Source organism: Antrostomus carolinensis, unplaced genomic scaffold (assembly GCF_000700745.2).
Source record: "Antrostomus carolinensis isolate BGI_N321 unplaced genomic scaffold, ASM70074v2 scaffold4496, whole genome shotgun sequence".
NCBI lineage: Eukaryota > Metazoa > Chordata > Aves > Caprimulgiformes > Caprimulgidae > Antrostomus > Antrostomus carolinensis.
In genome coordinates, this window is record NW_010323790.1 from 89,221 (window position 1) to 114,385 (window position 25,165).

Here is a 25,165-nt window from a genome sequence, read left to right on the forward strand (position 1 = left end):
GTAGCACTCGACCAAACACATGTGCTCTAGTAAAAAGGACTATTTCAACAGCATCTGACCTGTATCCCCATAAAGGGAGATGGGTCTGGACAAATGTCTCTGAAGTCATGAACTGAGCACCAGGGAGCAGTATTTCAAGAGGCAATCTCTTCCCTATCTCATATCTTTAATTTCGATTATGAAACCTAACCAGAGAGAAAATAAAAAGAGGAACTTGGCATTAATTACTAACTTGTAACTTAATAAAGCGTCCTCCGCAAAGGGCCCTGTGTGGCTGCAGCACTCTGCAGCGCATGATGGAATTGCAGCAGCCGCTTCCTTCCCTGGCTCTCCGCTGCTCCCTGGGGCTGCCTGTCTGACCACAGTCTGCTGTAAACTGGCTGCAAATTACCTCTTCCTCTCTGCAGTCTGGATGGTGGCTGATATGTCTGTTCCTGTTCCTGTGCACACACATTTCCCACCTGGCAATGTTGACCTAAGAGTAAGAGCATGATGGCATCTCCTGTTACCCGTGCTGAGGGTACCACTCCTGAGGACCACTCCCAGGGGATCAGCTGGTCTAACCTACATCACTATCGAAATTCCACTCAGTTTTCTGTACATTTAGCCTGTCTTTAAGCAAGACATATCCTCTAGATACCTGTGTGCCGCAGTGAATGGCATAAACATTTATCTGTGCAAAAGAATATTCAATAGAGCAATGTGGATATACACTGTGACACTAACATCTTCTGGGTGCTGTATGAAGTCCTTTGCTATACTAAGATGGTTGGTGATGATTTACCTGCTATAAAGGTAAATAACGTCATGTTTCTATATCCTGTGCATGGGGTTATATCTTCAGATACTTTATATTAAAATAAAGGAAATACATCCCCATATCCAGCCTCTATTACTACACAAATTCGGTAAATACACAGTGGCAGACTGCACAGTTCTTACAGGCTTGAAGACTGATTGAGGTTGGCATTGTTAGGGTTTATGTGAAAAGCACAGACTGCCCAATCTGGCCTGCAGGATGTGCATATGCATTTTGTGGAAATCCAAATATTGACCACACCACCTTTAAATCCCTGTACCCTGCCCGAGCAGAGACTGGCAGCAGTTACTACAGACCATAAAGACTGGGAAAACCTCTCCAAGTCACACTTGAGACCCACACTTTTGGGTCATGGAGTTACATGAGAGCTGTATAAACAGGGCGAGATGGACTTCATGCTTTCATTGTGCAACAGAAGCATTAGCTTTATTTTTCTGCTCTGAAGGGCATGCTCTCAAGCCTGCTGACAACATTAAATGAATGCACGAAGTGCCAAAAGTCAGGAATTTGCCCCAGTCTGTGCAGTGTATCACATAATGAATACCCAGTCCAGACGGTGTTTAATGTAACTGTATTAAGCTACACACCTGGCCTACTAACTCAGGTAGATAACCTGTTGAAAGAAAGACATTTCTCATCAAATCAGGCACATGGTATGTTAAATAAAACACCTAACCTAGTACATCATGTCAACAGTAAATCAAATTTGTTGCATGTTGAATAGCTCTTACGAGAAGCAGATTGAATTATCATGCACAGCTAGTGATGACAGGATTACTGTGCATTAGCTTTCATTAACTAATGTGTCAAGTTCATATATCACCTGAGTTAAAATTAATGTATGGCATGACAAAGGAGATCTATCAGCAAAAGGCAAGACCCCCAAAATCTGCAACTTCACAATGCATTCCCTTTGATTTCGCAGAGACATTATTCTGTCAAATGAGGTATTTTTGTTTCAATCTAACAATGGACAAGACACATGAGAGAGATGCTTGAAAGCACCCCTTATAGAAAATATTCCCATTAGATTAATTAAGCTGTCTACAGGATAGGCAAAATAATACCTTATGGAATCTGAGGGGATGGAAGCAAAGGGAGATAATTTTTACCTGTATATTCAGTTTTATTTAAACGTTTTATATAAACGTTAAAATTAATTGCATCTGCTTGCAAAAGACTGCAAAAACATTTTGTTAGGTTCACTATATCTCCTTTGATCTGTGCATGTTAAGTAAAAAAAAGTGGCAAAACAAGAGAGATAGTTGCCCTGTGTATGTCTAAGCAGATAAGCACACAGTCGTAAACAAATGTCGCCCCCAAATCGCTCTGGAATCTGAGAATCAGCTCAATTCTTTCCAGCTCAGACAGTCCCAAAGCATGCCAAGGACAGCTAATTCACATCACGTTGTCTGCAATCTCTGCTCTCCCATCTATGTAACTTCATTTCTCCGTAAAGACTGAGCTTTCATGGTTTTAAAGCATACAAACAAAATCTTAGCACAGTTGTGCTCCCAAAGTCTTTGTTACAATTGCTTTATAATTACCATTTTCCTAAGCTGGTTTGATATCCATTAGTTAGATTTAATGCATGTTAAAAGAAAGAGCTAATGGGCACTTATAAGGAATCCAAATAGAGAAAAAAAAAAGATAAAAACCCCTTTCACTTTCCCCTTTATACCACATATCACTATAAAAATACACAAGCCTCTGTCTGCTCATGTGATATAAACAGAAAAAGCTAAAACTTCATCCAGTTTTTACTGAAAACGTTGATTCTCTATTCAGCTTTATCTTACAGTTTATGTTTTTTAATGGCTGGTAAATGGTTGCAGAATCATTAAAGGTTGGTTAACCTTCTCAGTCTAATTTTGACCTACAAGATACTTAATTTAATCATTCCCCCATAGAAAAGGATTGAATCATTATGTGCAGACATGTGGTGATGGCCATATTACATTAGATCTTCATTAACCCAAGTTAATAAAGGCTTTGTACTAATGGAAACGACCCCTTCCTCTTAATTTTTTTTTTTTCCCCAAATTGGAGAGCTCACTTAGTGAATACTCTGCATCCAATGTTAGACAGAGAGAAGACAGTAATTGTTGATGGGAAGATTAAACACTGAAAAGCAGTGTAAAATTTACAGCATTTCCGAAAAACAAAATTTTCCATTAAGAAGAGTTTCCTGATATTAGCTTTCTTCCCCACAGAGGATGGGAACCTCATGCCCCTACTCACAACAGGAACACTTCACCCTTTAAGTGATTTCATTTACTGCAACAAGGTCTCAGGAGCAGACAGCCAGCGCGCTAGAAAAGCAAAGACGTCAAAACCAACTTACAACGAGAAGCGCGATGGGATCCTGAACAAGTCCTCAGAGTACAACTACACACATAATTACTTGTAGACAGCTTCCCTATGTAAGATGTGATCTTTCTTACCAATAAACATGCTGAAGTGTGCTTGTGCTACTTGTCTTCTTAATTGATCAATAAAACTAACAATATTCTTCCATTCCAAACATAGTGAGGGGTGGGAGGGAGCGGCAGGTTACAATGCCACTGATGATTCCAAGTTAGTTTTATTTGTCTGACCTGGGGTACTAGTAATATCTAAATGGCACAGCACAGAGCTCCTCATGGGTAAATTCACCTCCTGGTGAGTATGAACTCGAGAATGGTATTTGGAGAACTGTTGTAGTGTTAAAACACTAAAACATCTCAGTGAACAAACCTGAATCCTCAAGTTAAAAAGATAGAACGTATTTAATAGGTGATTTGAAGCACTTTCACGTACTCATTGTTAAAGGGTTTCAAATGAAAAACGGGGAGTTGACTCACCAAAGGTGCTGAGTGGAGTTATAAAGGTAAACAGGAATGTGTGCAAGACATCAAGATGACAGAAGTGCCTGAAACTCTACTGCAGATGTAATAAATTGCAAATACACTTAAATTAAACTGCATCCCACATGCTCTTGATAGAAAACTAAATAAAAACAGCACTTTCCTTCTGAATTCTATTCCTTCAGTTGTAACTGATAGCTACTGTCATTCTCTTTCACTATTATTTTTGTAATCATTGGCAAGTTTTGACCTTTCAAGCAGCTAACCTAATTTATAAAGGATGTCACTTCCTAATTAGCGGAGACATCAGATTCTCAGCCTCAAACAAGGCAAGAGGCAACCTAATGAGAATAAAGAGAGGAAGCAGGTCTGGAGAGATGACTGAGCGAGCCAAAGAGGCTGCTGTCATCTGGAACTGAAATAATACCTTCTTATTGTTAAAAATGAAATAAATATTTCCAGAGAGAAAATATATGGATGCACGGAATGCAGCATACACATGGGCATGCCCAGGTTTGAAGACAAATCCTGTACAGCAGCCTGCAGCCTACTGAGACCCTGTGTACCAGGGAGAAATAACACAAGTAAAACTCCAAGATGGGCAAAAGCACATTCAGCCTCTGAGCAAATAGTTTTCACTGCATAAATCGATGAGCCTCAGCTCAGCTGAGTTCCTGCAGATGAATCCACTCAATTCCCAGAGGCAAATTCAAAAAATGGAGAAAGCATGACTTAGGACAAGATCTCCTGAACACCATCACCGAACTGCGCTTAAAAGTGTGGCTAGGTTTCCTGCTTAACTGAGGGCATATGCAACTAGTACAATTATACAGACCTGGCTGCACAAAACCTGAGACTTAACACATCTTCCACAAGGCTTGAATCCAAATTTTGAATTTTGACAATATAATGTAATGTAATACAATATAATAGAAAGTAATATAATATAAATACAATACAATACTCTGTTATTTGTAACTGCTGGATAAAAGGAGGCCAAGAATGGACTATTACAGTGTTGTAACCCCCTTCTAGAGTGGTCTCAGAACATGGTTTCCACATTTTTTTTCTTTGTATCAACTTGGCCATTGTTTCTAGAGGGAAAAATCATCAGCCTGGGGATTTGCATTTTTTTATCGCCTACAGTCCTATAATTCACTTCCTTGCTCTTGGGACTGGATGCTTCTGAAAAGGAAATTAAGAGCACAGATTTCATAACCACTCACCTTGAAACAAAATGGAAAGCACTACCACATGTGTCTGTGGAAAAACAATTTCTTATCTTAAAATTGTGCTTGGCTGAGCAAAAGAACTTAAAAAAGAATATTGTGTATCCTAAGTCTGTGTGTAATGTGTGAGAGAATAGAGTTGGGTTGGAGAGAGGCATTTTTAATAGCATATAAAGTGCAAGGATAAGAGTAGCACCTACCCAAGGTGCAGAAGATGGCACTGCACCGATGCATATACTTAGGCTGGTGATGAACCCAGAAGTAATGCAGCCAACCTGTGAAGAGCTCTGGGATGACTGGAAGAACCTGTTGAGACCTACTTGAAGATTTTACCTTTACATGATCTCTCTGAAACATACAACATTTGCATTATTTCTAGCTTCTAGTGCTGTCAACAGGAAAGTGCACATAGTACATGCCCTGGCCTCCCCGCGCCACATCACGACCAGTAGCCAAGCCCAGCCAGGTCCATCAACCTGTTCAGGTGCTCTGCTGAACTGGGACTTTCCTAAACAAAGAGTACTGAAATTAATTTACCTCCAAGCTGGTAAAAGAATACTGAACGTTTTAATTATGAGCAGCCCTATGGCATGTTTGGAATGGTTTGTAACAGAAGAAAGGAGTTTTCACTCAGTGTCCTATTAATTTTTAAAAAAGAAGCATCTTCTCTTCAGATCTCAGGTGCTGCTGCTTTTGTTTCCTCCCCTGCCACCCAGCAACACCTGCCCTGTTCCTTCACTGAAAGAACAACCTGCAGGACACCAAGCATCTCTTTATGAATTGTACTATCAGGCTGGTGAAAAAGGAGCTAGAAATGCAAAATCCAAACTCTCCACATGAAAATATATATATATATACACAAATGCAACTATATGCCTTAAAAGATTAATTTCACAAGCCTTAAATTGCAGTTTAATTTGAAAACTAATTCAGCCTCATAATTGGCTTTCTGTTCAAATCACTGAGGCTAAAGATTTAAATTCTTAATATTCAGATGACTTTCAAGTTTCTGGCCCCATCTGTGCATTAGTCCATGGTGTTAATCTCTGAGGGAATCTCTCCTGGCATAGAAATAAAATAAACAAACTGGGACATTAGTAGAATAATCGGCTTTTAAAATCCTTGGGTTTTTTATATACTGCTTATTTTTATGAGATTTCTTTAACTCAATTTGCCACATATAGATTCGGCTCCCAGCTATTTCATTTTTCACATGGCACACTATCAACAATTATTGTATCAGACTTCCATGAAATCAGGACAAGATGGGGAAATTTTAAATTACAACATTTCTCATGTAAGAAATACTAGTATTCCTTTATTTTTGGAGGACTGTCCATACTTGGCACTCTTTCACACCATTCCCAGGGAGGGTGATGGGAGCAAACTATGCTGCCTACACAACACCATGAGAAAGATGGAGCTGGATGAAACTGTAGCTTAAGAGAAAGCACTTGGACTTTTGCTATTAACTTGAAAGGGACCAAGATGTATCCAGAGAGTTAGTGAACTGGAAAGGATGAATGGGAATGGAAAAGGCCAGTCTGACAGGAACAAATTGTTTTGGAGAGATGTGTTAATTTTTGACAATCTTTCTGTTAAAACAAAATAGATACAACCCAGAGCAAAGCACTCAAGTCACTGTGGAGCATTTCACATTGACCTTTTCAGAACTGAACGCTTCAGTTAAGTAAGATATCCACATCCTACCGTAAGGTACATTTTGTGGTGGTTATAGCAAAACTAAGCTTCTGCAGTGACCAAAATAATCTTTCTCTAAACTCCCTTTTTTCTTTTACATTTAAGCATTTTCATTCTATCTTATTGAGCAATATTTTTTTGGAAACTGTAGAATTTCTTTTGAAACAGTACTCCCCAAGGACACCCCTGGGATGGTGCAAGCCCAGCTGTACCAGTGCAGGGGCTGGGCTCATGGCAGGCAGTAACTGGTGTTGTATAGAGGGGAAAATCCCACCCTAGACCCCAGCGATGGAGCTCACATGGTGTGGCTCAGAGGTGGGCTGTGAAAGGGCAGCAGAATCCTCGCAGGGCAGGTGGCGTTGGACAGTGAAGCTGTGCAACCCGTCCCACTTTATCAGTGCTTGAAAGGTAACTTCTGCAGCTCTGGGAGAACTTTGCTGATTAAGGCTGCCAGAGGGACCAGGGGAATTTCAGCTCGAGCTTGCAGCTGCATTTTTAAAACTTGGCTGTGTTCTTCATACAGAGCCAAAGTTCAAAGAGGCAGAACATTATTCAATATGAGTAAAACACGGTCTTTTAAGATACACTTTCAAACAGTGGCATGTTACATCAAAACAACTTGTGGAAGGGGAGAGTAAGGAAGAAAGATAGTCCTGTGGAAAAGAAAATCCTGCATCACTCTTCCTGTTCTGCATGCTTAGAAGGAACACATTTAAATTGTCCGGCTGCACTACCTTGGGCTAGATAAGTTAGAAATGCATTAAAGTGTTTTCCAGAGAGTATCAGAAGAAAAGAAATGCAATTCAGTTGAAGAGCCAGCACACATTTAAGGATGTAAAAGGGTTGAAGCTGTGATACACGTGTACACACTAGAGAACTTTACTCCACCAAGAATGAGCTCATGATTTCAAGAACACTATGCTACGGTGTAAGACACTATTTCAATTAAGTTATTATAATCTTAACCAGCAACAACAGCCTATTATAATTAATAATACTTGATGACTTCTTTTCTATTCCTGTCAAGAGCTGCTTCAAGGTGACTTGCACACTGCAGAGAACATGCTCTTTGGAAACCCAGGCAGCCTGAGTGCTCTGCAGTCTGGGAAGCCCCTTCACTTAAACCTCATCAGGCTGTCTCTAATGAGTCTCTTCACATTGCTGCCAATTCTTCCAGCTCTTGGACAATCCCCTTTGAAGGAGATTTGTATTTTTGGCTACAGCAAACTTGCTACTTCCATGGGAGGCTAAGTGCCCAGCAGTATCACACCATACTGCAGGTTGGAGTACACATCCCTCCTGCATTCCCATTGTCTTGGTTCACTCTACCTCCTTTCAGCTTATTCACTGCAGAGTCAGTAGGTCACATCTTGGCCACCCTCTGTCCAGGTACAACGTGCAGCTGTCCTATAGGGGCAGAGATGAAGCACCAGGCTCCTTTCCAGCTCACTGCATCCCAGCTGCTAAGAGGGGACGATGCTGCACTTCCCGGTGCAGCATCCTCTGGATGCCTTGCCTTTGCTCTGCACCCCAGGCTGTGCTGGGACAGCACCACAGAGCCCTTTCCTGATCACTCTGAACGGGATCTGCTCTATTGATCCTGCCTTACAGGGGCTTTCCCTGCAGCTCAAGGTCACCGTGCCCTGCTCAGGCTGTGCTCAACAGCGTATTTTTGATGGTCTTGCTCTGCAAAATTTCCACGGGTAGAGCTTGAGCTCCATATGTCCCTTTTTCTTTTTTTTTTTTTAAAAAAAATCTGGGCAAAATTCCTACTGACTTCAAACAGCCATTGGCTGCTCGTGCTAGCTGCCCTCAGAGTCAGCATTATTTGGGATACTCTAATATTCCAGCTACTTTTTGCATAAGAGGTGTGCAAAATTATTAAAAACATTGCAGATACGATGGTAATCGAGTAATACTGCATTTTTAATCACAGCCATTACAAATGGGCATATGGAAGATGTGAGAAATAACAATTGTAGAGGATATCCAGGGAAGCATTTTCAGTCCTCAGGCATAGTTCAATAGCAACAAACAGTGGAAAATGAGTGCTGAACTCCTGTAACATATAATAAGATTTTTTTAGTTTGCTTGAAGCAAATCTGTACTTTATACATGGATATACACACACACGCATAGAGAAATTTACAGATGCATATACATATATAACTTACTGCTGAATGAACCCTGAACAAATTTTGCTATTACCTCTAAGAATATGCAATGTCTTTCGCTTGTCGACCATTGCCACAAATGATCATGAATTCTGACCATTTTTTTTTCTCTTGCAAAGGCTCCTTAGTTATTATAATAGTCTGAAGTGTCTTGAACTATAAAAAAAATTCCAAATCTCTGCAAGATGTATAGGTATTGTCTAGACTTGTCTTGTCTCTACACAAAACAAGGATGCATAACTTGGAGGCAAACAAGGAGCATGCAGACATCCCCAGTAACTCTATCACCTCTCTATCACTTTCTCAAAGACACAGCATCATGTTTATTGCCAAACACATGGAATGAGGGCCTCAGATACCCAAATTCCCAGGAGGTTCTACAAAAGCAAAGAACAGAAATTCAATACTAATACAAACCTTTAAAAGAATACTGATTAAACAGGAAAGAGGTGGAAAAAAACCCACAAATACATCAAAGACAAATGTAATTGCTTTTGAATAAAACCAGATTGCTTTCTACCTACCTGCCTTAAAGGCAAGCACTCCAGTCTGGGATACAGAACACCAAAAATCATTGGTACAAGGAGAGGCACAAGTATTTTGTAGGCAAAGTTATCCTACCTATCTGATTTAATAGCTCAAAGGCTTATCTGGATTTCAGACAAGAAGAGAATGCAATTTACTGCTTCTTTCACAGAAATGAGCAGAGCTAGTTAAAACATTTGGGAACACTTTGAATATTGATCTGTCCTAGAATAAGATGTAAGAAACTTGATTTGCTATGGAAATGTTGTCTCAATCTTCAAACTTTGATATGCCCCAAAGTGGCCTTCAAAGGAAAACTCGAAAATCCCCTGGGAAGATGTCATTAGAGCCATCAGCACAGGGACTTCTCATGTCCCCTCTGACAAGCAGGACTGGGTTCAGCACTTTGAAGCCTTCACCACCAAAAGCACATCAGGAAGAGAGCTGTACCTATTCTTTCCTCAAAAATAATGTCATGTTCTGTCCCCACTACATGTCACCAAGGCAGTCCATTCTTCACAACGCTGAAAGACAATCAATCACGATTGTGAATCACCTTGTTAAAAACAGTGGCCACCGGAGACTTTCCCACGACACCTCGGGCAGTGGAGAAGCCATGATAAATGTTTGCTGACACAGAACAAAGTCATGCGGTATTTAACCCCTCAGCTGGCAAACAACAGAGGATAAAATGTGTCTTGGAAAATTCTCACTCAGATTTCAAGAGGCATACAAAAGTACTGATTTTTATTGTGACAGATTTCACAATATAAATTCTGCTTGAAGAATGAATACACTCCTATTACTTATGTTCAGCAATAAGCGAAAACAACCCTGCTACCATATTGGAAACTGCATGGTTACACCACACTTAAAATAACAAATCAACAATATAGTTGAAAATAAACATTTAAGACCCTTATAACTGTATTTTTCCAAGCATATAAACAAGTTCAAGTAAAAATCTTTACTTGTACTCTGCATATACCTTACACCCATATATTTTCTGAAATTCTACTTTGGCTTTTTCCCCATTTCACCCTCCGTAGGAAAAGTCCAGGGGGATGGAGGACAAACCAGCAATTTCAGTGGGAATATTCCCATTTCAATAGGTTTGCATCAAGCCCCAAATAAGAAAGTATTTTCTTCAGATCTCGAGACACAGACTTTATTGGAGTCTGAGTGGGTGCCAGATATTGAGTTTGCAAATGACTGGATTAAATATCAAGGAGGCAGACGCTCGGCATTTCAGGCACAGGGTCAGTGAAAGGCCACTGCCAGGTTTGTTTTCAGTGCTCTGTAGTTAGAATAACAGCCCTGTACACACCTAACAAGCACATGAGAACAGCAATACAGAGAATTACTCTACAAAGCTGTTCCTTTTTCAAACTGCACATCTAGGAAGGGACCACCAGGATCCAGGTTCCCTCTAACCCAAGTCTGCACTTCTTCTGCTTCCAGGGAAAAAGATACCAGCTAGATTGTTCTCACCTCCACCAGTCTTCAACAAAGAACCAGCAACAGCAAACCTCTCCTACATTCCCTCTATTTCAAGAAGAGGCAAAGCCACCACGTCAGATTAATGTCTGAAAGCTAGTGAGAACTGTAAGACTTTTTTTCAACGGTACCTGGTTTAGAGCCTTCATCAACAGAGCCATTATAGACTTGGTTTATAAACTCCGGTCTGTTGTCATTCATATCAATCACATAGATGTAAAGGTCAATGGGATTCTCCACCTTGTTTCCATTCATATCCACCGCATGAGCCCGGAGCTGGGAATAAGCACAATGAAAGCATAATATCAGCAATCGGATTTGTTGCAGAATGAGAGACCATGTTTTGTAAGAATTGACTTCACCTCATAAATACTTTCTCAAAATTGAACTGAGTGGGTATCTAATTCCAGCAGAAAGCAGCAGCATGGTTTCCATCTAGACTCTACACACAGACAGTTTTTCAAGGCTTAACATAATATTGAAATCATATTTTAAAATAGCAATTGCCAGTGGAAACATTTTAACTCTGGTGTAGCGATGCTATCTCCTTCACTGCTAATAGACGACTATATTTTAATTTTTAAGACAAGGTGAGCCTTGTCTGACAATCTGAAAAGCAAATTTTACTGAGTTCCAAGCACAGCGAGGAAATGAGTTTGACTTAAAAGGTTTCTTATGGGAACCTGCAGCCTTTCATATCCACAATAAGAGGGATTAATAAGTGAAGAGATTTCAGAATGCCATTAGTATTTTTTCTTCTTTGTTTAATCACTGTCTCTAGGAACAGCAACAGCTACCAACCCTATTGCTCTACGCAACAACAGATATAAAAAAAGTCCCTTTCCCTCAAAACAATGGGAGCCCCTGTGGCACTAAGAATGAAATATTTTTCTCAGGCTTAACTAAAACACCCAGTGATGAAGAATTACAATAAGCAGAGCCACAGTGTTAAGTCCTCAGTTGAAGTGGAACTGTGGCTTTATCTTATTAGCAATAACCATCAGTAATAATGCTCGAAAACAAGAGCATCTGTTTTTCTGAACAAAAGGGACAGATACAGCATGTCAAAATGAGTAATTAATAAAACAAAGCAATCAACAATAGCCTGGAACAATCAGTAATCAGGTGAAAAAAATGGATAGCTTTCTCATTAAAGGGAACAGATGGCTACTCTAAATGGTGTGTGCGCTGAACGGAGCTGCCGATGTCGGCTTCAGAGAAAAAAAAATAATTAAAAAAAGACAAGTGAGGAAAGGGCTGCCCGGCCCCTGACGATGGCTGGGCAGTGGAGAGGCATTGCCTGCAGATTTCGTGTGTCATCCCTCTTCATGTCAGCACCAGTGAGCATTGCTGAACCTCCACACCGCCATGAAAACTGGGGATGGGGCTCAGGACGTGGTGACACCCCACAAGGCTGGTGGGATGAAGAATGAAGGCTTCAGAGGATGTTAGCTCGGTGCAAGGGCTGGCTGGAAGAGTGGGGCTGAGGGACAGGGGACCTACCCACCACCCCACACTGAGCATTTTCTATGATAGAAACCCCACGAGCGTGCTGACACACACCAGCTCGTGCCTTCAGAGGGATCAAGGACTCTGGTCGCTCCCAGCAGCTCCCTGGGCCATCAGGATGCTGCCAGGAGTTGGAGTTCCCGTGCCAAGGAGGTCTCCAGCTCCTCTGATGCATGACAAATAAATGTGCTAATTGCATTAGTACTGGTTTCTGTCTTTCGCTCTCACTGTGCTGTGATTGATGCAACTTTCTCCTTCATGTACAGTGTTCAGAAGTCCAGAGCTTAACAAAAGAAACTGCACGCTATTAGGATGGGCTGGATTAACATTTAATCAAGCAAAGAGAACAAACTGCCATGTGAAATGAGTTGGGAGAAAAACTTTTTTTTTTTTTTTAAGGAAGTTAAGCAGCACTTTTTCTTTAAAGACTGAAGAAGTCTGGCTTCGTTTGGAATACAGGATGTACCATTTGTATTTCATGACTTGTAATGCTCTTAATATCTGCATTTCTTGCCTGCATACAAACTGCTTTGACTCCTGCTTGTTGAGCTATCCTTCACCACGTCAGATGTAGCAATTCAATAACTTTACCAGTCAGAGGTCAGACTGCCTTTGAAAAAAAGTAATTCGGAGCTAAAATTAAAGTTATTATCTTCAAACTGAGGCAGCACTGGGCTCTCTCTTGCTGTATTTCCAGCAGCGGAAACGGTTCCATTCAGAGATAAAGCAGAGAGCAAAGCTGGTATCTCCTCTCTCAGATCTGACTCTCCCCCTGCAAATTTTTAATTACATTTGATAGCTTTTGTTTGAAATCTCCAGGAGTAAGGGACTTCTCAGCACTGCACATCTATCTGCTTGTTGCACTCAGTAAGCACATGTACCCACAAACGCGTTACTGCCTGCACTCAAGGAAAAAAAGATTCAATAAGCAAGACTGCAAAAATCTCATCAAACCTCTGGTGACGTGCACAAGTGTCACCTTTACTCTGAGCCCAGCACCTGGGCTGATTGATGGGAGGGAGGACAGTACCTGGGGACATGGGCACTGGGGCCCTGGCCAATGGCTTTTGGGCAACCAGGAGGACAGCACCCACTCCCCAAGCACAGCGCTGCAGACCCTGGACTTTATGTCCTGGGTTGTGCTGGTGTCTGGTTGTTTGTAGCTGCTCTTCTTTCCTCTCCACTGCAGTTGTCTCTGCTGCCCTTTCTGCACACTCATCTGCTCTCTCCTGCTCCTCTTTTGCCTGACTTCAGAGAAATTTTCTTTTTTCCTTTTGTGCTTGCTTGTGTCAGTTTTCTCTATTCATATTCTTTTAACAACTCCCATGTGCTAACAACTCCGTATCCTTCCACAACATGTTGCTGCTCCACAGTCAGTGCCACCCGCAGCAGAGGGAGAAGAGAGGCTTGAGCCAGAGGGCTAAATCTAAACTCAGCTCAGTGAGAGCTCTTCCTCATTGGAGACCCTCCCCAGAGGACTGAGAAAAGGAAGGAGGGACTCCAGTGGGGCAGTCTGTCCACTGGGAAATGAGTTGTATCTCCAAGGCAGATCAGATACTACATTTCCCTTTCTTAATTTATCTCCTCACTTATCCTCCTGTCCTTCTCTTTGTATTGATGAGGCATCATCAAGCTGGACAACACACTTTGTTCTGGAGTCATTCTTCAGATGCTGAGACATGGCTCATTTGTGTGAGGTACAGTTTGAGTCTAATGTGGTGCTCCACAGCTCAGGCTGCCAACTGCTCCCACCTGTGACCAAGTGGGTGTTTTGGTGGTAGAATGATAGATGGGAAGAAAAGCAGATGCATGCAAGTGCTTTGTAGCTCTGGGCAAGGCACAAAAGATGATGGCTGGCCTCAGTCAGACACACACATCATTTAGAGTTGGAAAAACCACCACAGAAAAGGCTGATGAGCACGATCTGGGCCATGGGACACATGGCAGAGACAGGTCATGGACAAGTATTCCAAAGGAAGCTGGTGGCTAGCTGAAGACACAGTTAAGAAACATTGATAAAATTGTTTGAAATATTTACATTGTCCCCAGGAGGGAGAACATGACAGGTGTAGAGAAGGAATATAGAACATCAAATGAAATACCTTGCAGAGGAATCTGAAAAATTAATACAGGTAGCTGGCTAATCTCTAGCTGGTGCATCGCTCTGCTGTACGCCAGCCAAGGAGCTGGCTCAATATTCTTTAACAAATATTGTTTAAAAGTATGACAATCATTGCTATCACACTCAGCAGCAGCTACTACAGGTCTCTGAGGTTTTTCTACTGACAGTTTCCAGTGTAAATGTAGCTGTTGGCATACAAATGATCCAGTATCACGATTATTGATTACACTGGAAGTTGGTGGTATCTGAAGGTAGTTAGTCAAAGTCAACACAGTGAATTGTGTTAAATATGAATATTACTTATGCACTAATACCACTAATACAAATATACATTATCAATCAGTGACAGAGCCTTTAAGCAATAAGCCTACAATGTCATGCCTAATCTGTGCACTCTTAATTGTGATTAAAAGTTCAAATTAGAGTATTGTGACACAAATGGCTGGCATTACTCACTAGAACTTGGTTTAAAATATTGGAATTAGCTCTTATATCCCTTAATTTCCAGTAAACCTTTTTGTCTCCTTGCACTTCAAACAACTCCTTCTCAGACTATAAGCCACCTGTTCTGCTCCAGCCACTTCTGAGACAATATTTCATCAGTCTGACGCTGGAGGCATACACACGTGTCTGGGACTGGATTAGGACTTGCTTCAAAGTTTCCCCATAATGCACATTACTTGAGTATCATAAGCAATGACTACTTACTGACACATTTATCTTGATGTCTTTTGAAAACAGAGCTTGAAAAATGTCTTGGAAAACTAACCCATCAATTCACTGTCCCTTGTACTTGCCAGGCCTAACTGCAGCTTGATATGAAACCAGTGCCTGGATGAGAAGAGACATTCAGAGTCACTAATTCTGTCAGCGGTGCAAACGGGACTTTGGGAACGCAGCTAAATAAGGCCAAGAGAACTCATGCATATTAAATATTACTACCTGCTGAAACTTATTTGGCATGCAATAAACATTAAGGGCTGACTACAAGGGGAGATGCAACAACGTACCACTGCCGCAGTGAGATGGCAGCAAGACAGAGGGGAATGGGCTGGTGCTTGTGCTGGGAGCGTGCCCCATGGCTGCATCCCCACACTCGGGCACTGAAGATGCTGGAGAGGTTCCCACAGCATCACTCAGTGCAACACGTGCAGTTCTGCACTGCAATGTGGTGTTGGTTAAGTGGCTGCAAAGCCCTTCTCATTTTTCTCTGCTCATATTTGCAGCTGACTCTGCATCTGGGATGTCTGCGAGATCCCTGGAGAGTTTGCACGCTGGTTTGTGGTGCATATGAGAAAACAGATGAGGCCAAAATACATCTGAACTTGCGATCGCTACCACTACCAGCTGTGCTGGGAGGTTAATGCAGGAGTGCTAGCACACACTGCACCTGGGCAGACACTGAGTCCCAGAGGCATAGACATCTCTGCATACATCAATCTCAGAATAATCCTCCCTAAAAGTTCAAGAATTATCTTGAAAACAGGCGAAGTTCTGCGGCAGAACTCCTGATCTAATTAGAAAAAAATCTGTTTCACCTTAGGGAAAAAGGTAGGTTTCATCAGACAAATAGCTTGTGAAATGCGGGGAGAGTTAAAACACTAGTATTTTAAAAATGGCAGTCCTGGAGCGATACAGATAATTATGCATAAGAAAAGACGTGTTGAAAATGTGAGAGTTAATGAAACAGAACTCTTCATATGTAGCCTCACAAACACTTGCAAATTATTATTATTTTTTTTATAATTAGTTTTTAGATTACCTGGGAATGAAAACAGCAAGGACACCACTTGACAGTGACAGAGAGGCTGAAAAGACTTCATTCTGTTTAGGACTGCAGAAAACCTGAAGCTGTACAGATGTACCCATCTTTAGCCAGAGCAGCAAGCCCATATTGGACAAGAAGCCCATGTCCTACTGGGTAAAACTGCCCAGGGATGGCGCCTTGCAGCTCCACCAACATCCTTCACCCCAGCTGAAGAGTGAAGCTACCAATTTGAGCCAAAGAAAACTCTACAGCAGATGTCAAACCAATTTAAATATGGCCAAGCTCTACAGTTCAGATCCAAGTCTACACCTCAGTCACTGCTTTTTCAGTACTTGGTATAAGCCTGGCTCCAAGTTTGTCCTTCCTTTCAATTACAGACTCAGTTAAACGAAGTAGCATAAATTCATCAACTTCCCTGAAACTTGCAACAGCCAAGACTTTGGACTGGATCTTCTCTCTGGAAGCTGGCCTCATTTTTTCCAGTTTCTAGGATGGTCCATTCCTACTGTTAGTTTCTGCACTTACATCTGGGTCATTGCTTTGTACATGGTGTGTTTATAAATGTTTTGTAAAGGGTTATTAAATGAACAATTGATGGTTCAATAAATCATCAATCCATTGCTATTGAGGCTGAAGGATCTAAAAGTTGTTTACAACCATGACTGAAGATGTTCTCCATCACCTTCTACTGCTCTGCCAGCAAAGATTTTCTATCACTTGCTATTCCTGTCTGTAAGGTTTCAGAACATACTTATCAGTTATTCACTCTCTATAAACTACATCTTCCTGTAACCTTCAGAGTGTGAATATGCTTATTTACATGTGGATGTCACTAGTTCAAGGTTTCTGTAAGGAACAGAAAAGGCTGGAAATTCTGTGGTGCGTACGAGGCAGACTTATCCAGTCACCTTTGCCAAGGCAAGAATTCACTGCAATGAGTAGGTAAGTTCGTTATTAGGGGGCATATTTGCTATTATGGAGGAGAAAATCTTTTTTCATCTTATGTTTTTGACTGAGAGTGTCTGATAGCAGACATCACAGGGGCTTCATCAAAAATGTTAACCTGTGTATTGTATTATTGACTACATTGTTATAGTAACCTGGCACTGCTGAAACAATATCAACAATGCTGAGATGACACACACCGTATCTCAAATATTCCTTTTTCAAAACAACCTCTCTTCATATTTTCCTAGGAACAACAAACAAAATAATTGTTCCTGTCCACAGAGGATAAAATAATTTTCCCTCAGCTCTTCTTTTACCCAGGGGAAATCTCTTTTTCCACCCAACTAAAGAGGTAATCTATTTTCTTTATCCTTCCACCCCAGTCCAGAAGCTGTGTCAACATGGTTAACTGGATACCTGATAAAGCTGACAGAATGTGCATCTCCGACGGCGCAGTTAGGAATACGGTGTCAGTGGAAGTGACCCGTGCTGCTTCACTGACATTACAGCATCGCTGGGAACGGCTGTTACGATGCCGATAGATGTGGTTAATGCTGGTACAAAGCAATCCATGAAACAACCTTTCCCAATCACTCCAAGAGAGAACTAAAGTGTAGATGCAGAAAAGGTTTGAAATCTTGCGGAGCTATCACTTGAGGTGCAACGCATCTTTGTAGCCATCTGTGGGACTGTATCTGCTGTGCAATTACACTGTGCAATACAGGGGCTAGGATTTATATCAAAACATAATAGCCAATTACACTCTCAGCATTCTGCAGGTAGAGCATTTTATGAACTACGATAGCGTGAGGCACTACTTTCGAGTGTAATTAATCTTAATTAATTTCCTCACATTTAATATTAGCCTATCTGCATATTTAAAAACCTATCTGACACACCCTCATCATACTGCCTGAACATCTCCTAGTGATTTAAAATGAAAAATGACTATACCAATTATTCCATGTTTAGCTGCAGTAATGATTCTTAAATTAGTAATTTCCCAAGACATGCTAATGTAGCGACTGGCTTCTTGTGGTTTTGGGGCTTTTATTCCACATAGAAATTTGCACAGATTTAATAAGCAGTATGAAGTTGCATTACTGTAAACAAATTACTCTGACTTTGTGTTCAAAAAGGACATCAGTTTAATGCTGCTTTGCATTGGTTTGGCTGATTTAGCAAGGGCAGGTGACATTAAAGGAAAGCAGAAACAAAGCCAGCATCTCCACACACACACCCACACACCCTGATTTTGAACAAAAACCCCAGTCTTCTCAAAGCTGCATGTCCCTTCTTGAACCCAATAATTTTGGCAGAGTTTTGCTTTGAGCTTGTGAACCCAGATAAAACTCGTGATGTTTTATACTCACATGGTAGGAAGCTCTTTCTTCTCTGTCCATCGGGCGAGTCACGTACATCCTGCCAGACACAGGGTCAATGCTGAAGACTTCCATCGGCGGCTGGTCGGCTCCCACTCCAGTGATGCTGTACCTGATATGGATCTCTTTGTCCTTATCGGAACGAATCTGGATGAAATAACAAAGACAGCAATCAATAAGTTTTGGACAAAAGCCATATGGATGTTTAAACAGCTTTAAAGATCTGAGCCTGAAAGTTGCATAAATGTAATACCGCTGTCAATTTTGACAAGGGAGCTGTACACCAAAGGTTTGGGGAAAAGCCAGGAAAAGCATATTTCACATATTTTCAGCTATTTTTTCTCCTCTTTTATTCATGACAATTATCTAGAAATCATTGAAATTCCGACTTTTTGCCTTAGATGTGGAAGAACCTATATGCACAGAAAAATGCTTTTACATGTTACTGCAATCCTAGGCTCCTTAAAGTATCCAAATTGTTCCATACTTGGAGTCTCCCAGCCATTAATCACTTCTGAAAATGCTGTCTGCAGGCTCCCACATCGTGTTCTCAGTCCCTGTGACTGTGCACACCAATGCTCCCATGAAACGTGAAGAACAGGGCCTGCTAGCTTGACAAGGCAAGGTTGGGAATGCCCGGTGGGATGTTAGCATTTCATTCGATTATTTGTTGAGGAAAAGCATGTTTGGCACACTGCTTTTGGACCTGATTCTCTCCCATGCCTTGAGAACAACACCACAAATCGCATACTGCATGTGGAACTACATGAACCTCAGCTACAGAGCTGAGAACATAACAAAAGAGAGGTTAATATGTTGTCCTAGCAACCCTGACTATCTCTTTAAACCCAAATTTAATTTTCTGATCAAATGCTGAAAGAAGTTCTTGCAACAGCATGACTACGCCTGAAAGAAAGTGCAAGGTACAAATAAATTACCACCCCCCACACCCTCACAAACTGTCTTGGCAGTGTAAAAGCGACGTGCATAAATTTTTCCCTAACAGGTCTATGAATACAACAAAGTGGTGGGAAGATAATAGAAATCTCGTAGCTGGGTGCACGTTAGCATCTCTGCTGCGGCAGCTGCATGCTCGGAGGAGCCTGAGTGGGCTCAGTGGGATGCAGAAGGCCCCCGCATTCCCCCAAACAGCCCCCGTTTGGGAAGCAAAGGTGGTTTCCCAAGGGAAGAGGAGGCTTTGCTTGTCAGGCAGAGGAATTGGGACGGGGCTGTGGGCTGCGCTCACACTCCTCCTGTGTGTGACCTACCGCTATTTCTTCCTCCCCTGACGCAGGAGGCTGACAAGATGCTGAACGTGTCGGTGCAGAATAATATCAGATCCCCTGGCTCTAAGAATCTCCTTTGCTGCCTTTGTCCAGATCATTACCAAGTTTGTACACTGTTTTCTTTGTACTGTCTCCACCAAACAGCCTGCTCCCGCTAAGGGCTAATAATGTCAGTTATTACTAGACACTGCCAGGATTGATTCGTGCTGCACCTGCACTTCGGGAGCTGAAGGTCAGGGAATAGAGACAGTTTCATCTGTCTTTCCTCTACAGGATTCACTGCTTGTTTAGGCTATTAGTACCAAGGAAAACTGATTGGACTTGCACTGGTATAATCACTTAAAAGAGGTTCTGGGGACACTGTGAAAGTGCCCTCATGCTGCACACAGCGGTTTAGACAGGTTTTTGTGGGCCCGGTGGGTATTTGTAACAGGGACTCAAGCAGACAGGTATGAATCCCATTTTCATTAGCAAATCCATGGATGAAAAAAGAGTATATTAAAATCAAGCTTTGCGTGCACAACTGTGGTTTTAATGACTCACCAGTTCAATACCTGAAGTCCACAGTCTCAGTTTTTAGAAAGCCAGCTCTCACCTTGCCAGGGGGACAGAGCTGAAAATTGAATTTATGTCAATGTCTGCGCAAATATATAGCTCAATTCAGGGAGTTCAAGCTCTAACCCACTACCTACATGTTTGTGGCTAGGCTCAAGCTAAGTGAAAATGTAGGAAGCCACCACTGGACTTCCAGTTTCGAGTCAGTGTGAGGTTCCCATCTTAGAAATTAAAAAGAAATGGGAAAAAAAATTGCTAACTTGGGACACACAGTTGCATGTCTGTCTCTATCAACACGTGTCTGCACAGCTCCAAATACAACTGTGATGTGTCAGTTTAAAACCAGCACTTCACCCTTAAAGCTTTTCCTTAACAAAGGTTAAAGGGGAAAAAAAAAACCAAACCAAGTTATCTGCATTTTTCCTGCCTTTTTGCTCCCTGAAGCACGGGAGCTGGGAGGGTGTCCTCAGCCCCAGCACCAGTATGACTCAACTACAGCTCTACCCTGAGCACAAGCACCAAACAGCAAACCATCTCCCTCCAAGGAGCTAAAATGGGAGCATTTTAACCTGAATCAAGGAAGGGGAGAGTCTGTTAGTTCTTTGTGGACATTTTTTCTGCCCTCTTTCCTGTTGCACATAGTACCCAGATCCCATTGTGATAGAAACATTAGAAATGCATAGAGAGAGACAGAAACAGGGAAAAGGAGGCTGGATTTAAATATTCACTGCTAAAGGCAATATATTTTATTTCCAGGAAATGCAGATAAACAGAAGCTCTCGAAGAAAGCTATGTACAGTTTAATAAAGTGTATGCTATAGGATGTCCTTGCAGCACTTTTATTAGCATTAATAGGGTCTAAGCTGTCTGTATGTAAATCACTGCAGATCTAGGAGATGAAATATATCCTAAGACCCACACTACTTACACAATTATACTACAAAGAATCCATGAGATATTACACTGCATTGAGCAAAACAAAGATAGGGGGAAATATGTTGCAAATATTCACAATGACTCATTATTTGTTGTTAATTGCTGTCATACGACAATGGTTTGCCTGTTACCTGTACTTAATTCCATTTCCAGTAAGACAAGGATGTGAAGTGTTCAGAAAAATCAAGAAAGAAGTAGCACTTGTCAGAGAAAGTTACAAAGACCATTGACAATGAAGCATAGTACGTATTACTACCAGGGAGATATTCATCACACAAAGGCATATGCTTTTTATATTGGAAAGTGTAATTTTAGTACTCTTAATGAGATTAAAAAAAAAAAGTTTTTTTTTTTTTACAGTAATCCTGTAACATTTGACCAAAGGTTTCATTTGCATAATTCCCAGGGTGCAATTTAGTAAATCTTGTTGAGAAGTTAAGAACATTATCTGAATACAATGTAAGGTTTACTTCTTTTGTTGAAACTGTTCCTGGAGCAGTTTACCATACTAATACTACTACTATTACTAATAAAATCTCTATTCCCAAGGAACTCACTAGATCAGGAGAAAAAATTACTGTTTGGGGGAATTTACTGGCTCAGGAGAGAGTTGGTTTTTCATTCATTTATGCCTGGGAAGTGAGAAGATGGTAACATATCCGTATGATAATCTTCTGACTGAAGAACACACGTGATTTCCCCCCCCCCACCCCCCCAGTTATCTTTCCTTTTATAATACAGTCAGGAGTTACGCAGGGTTCTGGGTTACAGAACAGATGGGAGAAGGATAGTTTTCCTGAGCTGCATTTATACATTTTTTTACTCAGAGAACCCTTGGAAGCTTTGAGCTTCTCCAGTGCCAGGCATGGGACAACACTGTGTGTGATGACATCAGCAAGATGAATGATGACGGCTGATGATTGTCCTAAGAGGTATTTGCTTGTAAAGCAGCTTTTACTCTCTAAAAAAATCCTCTGGGATGGAGCTTAGGTTGGATTGTTACATTGCTGAGGGAAAATGCCCCAGACAGAAAGGCAACTTACAGTGTGGAAGATGTGATCTCCTGATCCTGTCCTATCTCACAAACACAGGTGCAATTTTCCATGCAGGAACCCTGGGATTCTGAGTATCCTCACCTACACTGACTGATACAAATAGACCATCTGGGAACTGTGGGACTGGCCACCAAAGCCACAGAAGGACCCTGCAGAGCTAGGTACCAAACTCACATTGCCAGACTTCCACTTGGCTGTAGCAAGGACACAGGGGAGTCAAGCTGGAAGCATTGATGCACCATCCAAAATGGAGCACAAGGGCTGCAGTCAACATTTGTAACTCAGACCCAGAACATCAAAAGTCTGACTCAGCTCAGAGTAATCCCAGGAACAGGAGAAATTGGTGCGATTTCACAGATGGGTATTTTCCACTGCAGGTTCTGATATAATAACTAAAATGTGTGAAAACGAACACTGCAACTCTTGAGATAATAAAGAGCAAAGCCCTTCAGAGCTGGCTTTCTCCTTTGCAGCAATGTCGCACTTAGATGGGCTTGAAAAGCAGCCTGTTTGTGACACAGGACTGCATCTTGCTTTTACAGATAAAATCTCAGGGTTCGTGCATCTCCATCAGGATTTACTCTGTAGCTAAACTGTTCCTGCAAGTTTTACTGGCAAGCAAAATTTCAACTGATGAGCTCCTCTGAGGTACCAGATTTTATCACTCTGTTTTGCTCCTGTTGATCCATATCCTTCTTGTGCTCCTAGCACTCCCATTTCTCACTGCAGGGTTTTGAACTTACCAGCCCTCTCATCCTAGCAGAGGACAGGAACCACCACAGATCCCATTGTGATGAATCGACTATGGAAAGCTGTATGGTCAGCAGATTGGATGACACCTGTAAGCCCATAAATTACACAGTTTTTGGAGCACAACATTGCCAGAAAAAAAGTAGCCCAACGGAGATTGTTTAGGTAGTAGTAAAGGAAGGCCTGGAAGCCTTAAAAACTGGGAGTGTAAGGAAAAGCTGAACAAACAATGACAACTGAGCCTACAGAAGAGAAGACAGTGCTGTAACAACAGTGTTCCTGGACCTCATAAACTGTATTTCAGGGATTTCACTCAGCGGTACATGGTCTGGGTTCTGCCCAGCATTGTGTGACTGTGCACGTAAGTGGCTGGGAATGGATCTAGAGAAAGCAAAGCAAGCCATTTATTCCCTGTTGCATTTTCTATCCACAGTGCAAACTAGGAAATAAATTTCCATTGAAGTTCTCCAACTTGCACTCTAACAGCATGGAGTTGAGAATGCCCCTCAAAAACCACTTCATTTCCCAAGTCTCCCACAGAATGCTACACAACATTTGCACTAATGTGACCTGGGGAGACTTAGACTTGATTTTTTTGTTTTATAAAAGCCATTATAATTATTAATGAACACATAAAATAATGTAAATGATAAGCAGTGTCTTTTATTATTAAGCTCTTAGCTATTTTGCCCATTAAGAAAACCAAATTAAAATAATTGAAGACTATAATCTGTCATGCATTCAAAATGCTCCATAGAAATTCAGACAGGCAAACACATTCAAAGTCTTTAAATGAGCACACTTAAGAGTCAGTCTAAGAATTCCAGGATTGGCTCATTAATTTTAGTGGAAATATTTTAATTCAGCTACTCTTACTGCTTATTGAAATCCTTGCTAAGGACTTACTTATTTTTAACTGAATCTGCAATATGTTTAAGAGTCATTTGTATAAAAGTTCTTCACTCTTATTTCACAGTTGTTTTAGAAGCCAGTAAAAAGACACATCTCTAGCCCTGTATTTCCAAACAAATTACTGCATGCTGCTTAAAGAATTACATATGGTTTCCATAAATAGATGCAAAAGTCAAATGGACAGAGAAAAATTAAGAGTGATTTGGAGACCCAAGCAGGTTAAGGTGATATTTATTAACTTCTACCCCTTTTATGCCACTTGTCAATTATCCCAATCTACTTCCCAGAAAGAAAGAAAAAAAAAAACCAACCCAAAAATCCCCTGAAATACTTCAGCTGTCTTCAGAGAAAACCATCTATTCTGTGCCTTGCCAAGAAGATGCTTTGACATGGCAAGGGCAGCTATCATGTTTGAATAAAAGGAATGTTTCCACTAACTGCAACACTGGGCTTAACGGCAGCCTGCAAGACTTTATCCACTCCTGGACAAAGCAACTATCAATTGAGCTAAGTTTCCCATGGCAGCAGTATTTGCAAACAAGGTTAAGTGGGAAAAGATCTCTATTGGCAAAGAAAGGATGGAAACGCACATTTGTAATTGTGGATTTCTTTCTTCCCTCAACTGGGACTTGCTTCATCTCATGTGTAACTTTCTAAAAGCTTTGCATCTGATCTAAGCCAGATAAAGAGAAGACAAGCAAGCCTCTCCAGACTGAAATCCATCCTCCTGTCTTGAACACTTAAGTACACATCAAATTTCCTGGAAGAAGTGCTTTTCTCTTTCCATATACTTTAAAGAACCAAGGACTACACTCAGACTAGACACCCGATTTTCACATGGGTGACATTCACTGTAATGAATGCCACTCTTCCTGCAGTTACAAACAGCATTTAGCTGCTATCATTACTACCAGGCAAGAGCTTAAGTTTCTTCCTCTTCTTTAAAATCCAAAGCCAAACTAAAAATGTTCCCTTTGTCCCATAAGCTGGATATCCCTCTTGTCAGGTTGAATCTTCCTCTGCTCCTGTTGAAATCTGCACAAAGTGATTTATAATGCATTTATTTTGATGATGAAACAGAGTGAAACTAGTACGTCAGGGACATTAAAGCTGTGATTTAAGTTATCGATGTAACTGATGATGCAGACAG

At 41.2% G+C, this 25,165-nt stretch overlaps 1 protein-coding gene across 1 annotated transcript in view; it reads right to left on the minus strand.

Annotated features, from left to right (window-relative positions):
* Positions 1-25,165, minus strand: part of CDH4 (cadherin 4) — a 180,857-nt gene that overhangs the window by 81,204 nt on the left and 74,488 nt on the right. The window contains exons 4-5 of the mRNA XM_029085623.1: positions 18,513-18,668; positions 10,924-11,068 (exon numbers count right to left, since the gene is read on the minus strand). Coding sequence (XP_028941456.1) covers positions 10,924-11,068; positions 18,513-18,668 — 301 coding nt within the window. The remainder of the gene's footprint in view (positions 1-10,923; positions 11,069-18,512; positions 18,669-25,165) is intronic.